Here is a 4,189-nt window from a genome sequence, read left to right as displayed (position 1 = left end):
CATGGTAACTTAAAAACTTATATGTTATTTCATTCTTATGTAACTCACTACAACTTCAAATGCAATCTCATGCAACCCAATGCAACCTAATGCAACTTAAAAATTTATATGTTAATTTCATTTTTATGATACAACCACTACAATCTTAAATGCAAATTACATTATGGTAAGCAACTTCCTATGCAACCTATAGCTTGTTTTTTTCATCATTTTTTAATTATTGTTGTCCATTTCATCATATAGCTTTATTGCATGTATAATATTTGTTTATACTATAGAGTTTTTCTATGAAAAGTATGTCACTAAGTCAAAAGTCACATATTTTACATTCTACTCTATAAATGCTACCAAAACTAATGTATTGGAGAAATTGTAGTCTTCGGTATAGTTCATATAGACCATCCCACAATATATAAATATATATATATATATGTATATTTACATAACAATCATATGGGATCCTGCAAGAGAAGAAAGACCAAGAATGGAGTGCAGTAGGGCAAACGATAATTTTGGAAAAAAAACTTTGAAGTTATATATTTATGAAGTAAAAATGAAACAAAACTTTTTTATAAATGTATTAATGAAATTGTCCCATAATAATAATTAATTACTTTATATATATATATATACACACAATAATATTATTCAGAGATGTTTGCATTTGGAAACTTGGCAAAATTACATTAATTAGTACTAGTTTTAATCCTTGTACAAGGATAGCTACAACACGATGTACAAGGCAAGGCCTTCCTTCGGCTTCGGGCGAAGAAAAAAGTTAGAAGACATTTTCTTTTCCCCTTTTCTTGTCCCTTTCCCCCACTCTATCTATTCTTAATTATCCTGAACAAGAAATTACATATAGACCGCTATCGATTACACCCTTAAAACATTTTTGGAAAAGGGTGATGAAGATAGATACAATAATATTCTATATATATCAATATTAATATAATATATATATACAATTTTACAGCGTGGCCTGCCTCCTTATTGACTGCCGTTTCCATTCCACTAATTTTTGAAGGAAATTCATAACCTGAAAAATAGAGAATCATTGGAAAAAAAATCAATTACTATTGAAAAGACATGGAACCTGTAATGATAATAAAGAATATAGAGTTTATATTTGAAAAGGGCATCTTTTTTTTAGGCACTTAATTACCTCGGTCGGTTCCTGCAAAGAATAAGAAGCATTGGTGTCCTTTGGAATTTTAGACACAAGAATGCCAAATCCTTGTCCTCTTTCTCTTAGAGTCTGGTAGCATAGTTTGCAAAAGACTTCAATTAGTCATTAGAACAATGAAATAATTAACTTTATATATATATAATATATTAAATAAATAATTAATTTTATGTATGATTCCTTCTTATTATAAATCATTGGATACCTTGAATGCATCTTCATCTGTTCGATCATCCCCAATATAAACAGGAAAAACATCGGCACAATTGGCGAATCCTATTTAAAAAGATTTTAGAATAATAGTTAGTGTGATGTTAAAGATAGATAATTAAAGTACTATTCATTATTTTGTCTATTGTCACTACTTTATAGTAAAAAATAAATAAATCAAGGGAGAGGGGCCTGCTGGGGCTTTCTCTTTTAAAGCAATACTTGGGATTTTACAAATATTCCCCATAAACCAACCAACAACAAAGGTCTCACTACAATATGACTTTATTATAAATGGAGTGGATCATGTGTGTTCAATAATGATTAAAACATATCAACTAATATTAACTAAACAAGTAGATCCAATTAATTAATATAAATATAACAAGACTAATCATATTATTATTGATTAAACCCAAAATTAACTCACCAAGTGATTCCAACAAAAACTCAAGGGCTTTCCCTTTGTCCCATTTGATAGTAGGACGGATTTCTAACACCTGTAATACAAGTACAATCGAAAGTGAGACATCTCTCTTATATTATCTCCTTAAAATAATGAACTTACTAATAATAATAATAATAATCTAATAGTATGTATAATCATTAACACTACAAGATTGACTAAGACAAATGGTTTGCATACTTTTCTTCCATGTGTGAGTCTCAGCTTGGGATACTCCTTCAGAACTGATTTTACTTGCTGGGCCACTTCGGTCCATTTCTGTCAAGAATTTCATATATTTAGAGTTCTGGTTATTCTATATAAATATATGCACGTAAACAGAGAAGCGAATACTAGAAAGTTTATTACCTTTTCCTCAACACAGCGATAATGTACCGAGAGACAGAACTTGTTGTGCTCAACTTTTGCTCCGGGAGTTGATTTAGTTTTCTCAATCAACTGTTTGTGAACCTGAAAATGAATAATAAAGGTTAGGACTTTGATGTGCCTATTTAATAGGTTATGTGAAGGGAAAAAATTATCAACTAACCTCGTCGATCATGGGAATAAATTCACTGGCTGGTTGGAACAGAACACCTTTTGCATTATCCTGAACCCAAAAAATAAAATAAATAAATAAAATTACGAAAAGAGAAAAAAAGAAAGTGAAAGAATTCTATTTCCGTGCGTTAAAGACTGACAGTAATATAGTAAACATATGTAGCTATAGCTTGCTTACTTTTTTGTATTTGGAACCTTTTGCTGGTCCTTTAATGTCCATGCCATGGCTTCCGGCATAGTACAGCTCTGCCAATCGTACAAAGCTATACACCTATACAAAGTAATACAGAAAGTTAATTCAAAATCGAGTGAGTAATTTTATTGTTAAAAAAAAGGATATATTTGTGTCGAATTAAATGTACCTTGTCTCTGCACCTTCCACTCACTATAGCAGTGGGAAAACATCTTGCAAGGCTTTTCACTGTCTTTCTCATCTGTGATTGTTTCCCGGGAAAAACAAATAAAAGAGAAAGGGAAAACGTTAAAATTTGTATTAGTGTTGTTATTTGGTTCGAGCAAAAAACTGGAAAATATAAGTACGACATACCGAGTCAGACATGTAAGCTCGATCCGGGTCTGCGACTATGGGAGAAAGGGTACCATCGTAATCCAAAAACATAACTATCTGCTTTCCTTTTGAAGCTTCAATAATTTGCTCGAACATGTCCAAGGCTGATGGGTGATGATGCTGTTCGAAAACAATAAATTAATATCAGATTCGTCGTTTTCAAAAACGGTTCTTGAAACAGAGTAAGTCGTGGTTGTAGGTGCTATATATATATGTAATACTCACAATCCAAGAGCTTTTGTCGTCGGAAAGAGGAGCAGCGGCCTTGATATGGGTTGGAGACGAGCATCTCATTGTGTCAACCCAGGTGTTGATTCTTGCTCCTCCATTAATCTCGATGTTTGTCAAAAACTTCCTTCGGGAAATGGAGATATAACCTCCCGGAGCAGACGGTGGCTTCTGAGTTGCCGTCGTGAAAAGCCCAGAGTTAGAAACGGCGACGTTGATGGCCATGTTGATAGCAACTTGAGCGTCCTGAACTACCACATTTTGGTTCGTCATATTCGTTTTCTTCTTTCCTAAAGACTCTGCAAAAGATAACCAAGAACAAAAAATAACAAAAAGAAAACGTTAGCCCATTTTTTCAGTTGTCGAATTTTGACACCACGTTTTTTTTTTCTCTCTTTTCATTTCTCTCCTTTAATGCTATATTTTGGAATATAAAACGGACGCATTTGAAGAATTATGGAATTGAAGTAGTACCTTAAAAGATATTTCAGAAGTTACAATAATGGACTAACTGTTTCTGGAGTCCTAGATAGTGAAAAACAGGGAAGATACAGAGTACTCTGTATTAAATAGAGAGTGCACTTTGGTGAAGATGGATTAGAATATTGAGGAACTATTGGAAAGGCCCAAACAATGTCACAGAGATTTCAAGAAGAGAGAAGAGCGAAAGAGAAGGAGAGGTTTCTTAAGAGAGTGTATGTATGGGTGTGAGAGAGACAGAGCTCGAATGGTCCATTTATAGTTGGAACCGGACACTAACGGACGAGATACCAAATGCCCCCAAACTTCCAAAGTGGGACCCATTTGGTTTTGAGTGGGCCGATGGGCCCTACCTCGAGGACTCTCCCAAAATCCTGATGAGGGCCACCACGAACGGTGGCCCCACCACCCACTAACTACAACGACCACGATGGAACTCCACCGTGCGCTCGAACACTCTTAAAGGGACTCATAATTCCCTCCCACCCCCAAGCCGGCGTCTTCAGCCGTC

At 34.3% G+C, this 4,189-nt stretch overlaps 1 protein-coding gene across 1 annotated transcript; it reads right to left on the bottom strand.

Annotated features, from left to right (window-relative positions):
* Nucleotides 1–644: 644 nt before the first annotated feature.
* Nucleotides 645–3,915, bottom strand: LOC133804818 (probable trehalose-phosphate phosphatase J). The gene is made up of 12 exons (XM_062242943.1): nt 3,673–3,915; nt 3,196–3,497; nt 2,950–3,090; nt 2,765–2,836; nt 2,581–2,673; nt 2,392–2,451; nt 2,211–2,312; nt 2,043–2,120; nt 1,827–1,896; nt 1,392–1,462; nt 1,166–1,258; nt 645–1,039 (listed from the first exon to the last, which is right to left on the bottom strand). The coding sequence occupies exons 2-12, from the start codon at nt 3,469–3,471 to the stop codon at nt 971–973; spliced, it is 1,125 nt and encodes a 374-aa protein (XP_062098927.1). The 5' UTR covers nt 3,472–3,497; nt 3,673–3,915; the 3' UTR covers nt 645–970.
* Nucleotides 3,916–4,189: the final 274 nt, after the last annotated feature.

This window comes from Humulus lupulus, chromosome 1, assembly GCF_963169125.1.
Source record: "Humulus lupulus chromosome 1, drHumLupu1.1, whole genome shotgun sequence".
Lineage (NCBI taxonomy): Eukaryota > Viridiplantae > Streptophyta > Magnoliopsida > Rosales > Cannabaceae > Humulus > Humulus lupulus.
Note: the sequence above shows the minus strand (reverse complement) of the source record. Positions and strands in the feature narration are given on the sequence as shown.

Excerpts from the sequence above, each read along its gene's own strand:
- LOC133804818 (XM_062242943.1), bottom strand. The coding sequence starts at position 3,471 with ATGACGAACCAAAATGTGGTAGTTCAGGACGCTCAAGTTGCTATCAAC. Across the intron at positions 2,837-2,949 it reads GAGCTTACATGTCTGACTCG|ATGAGAAAGACAGTGAAAAG; the intron begins GTATGTCGTACT and ends AAACAATCACAG. Across the intron at positions 2,452-2,580 it reads AAGGTTCCAAATACAAAAAA|GATAATGCAAAAGGTGTTCT; the intron begins GTAAGCAAGCTA and ends TTTTGGGTTCAG.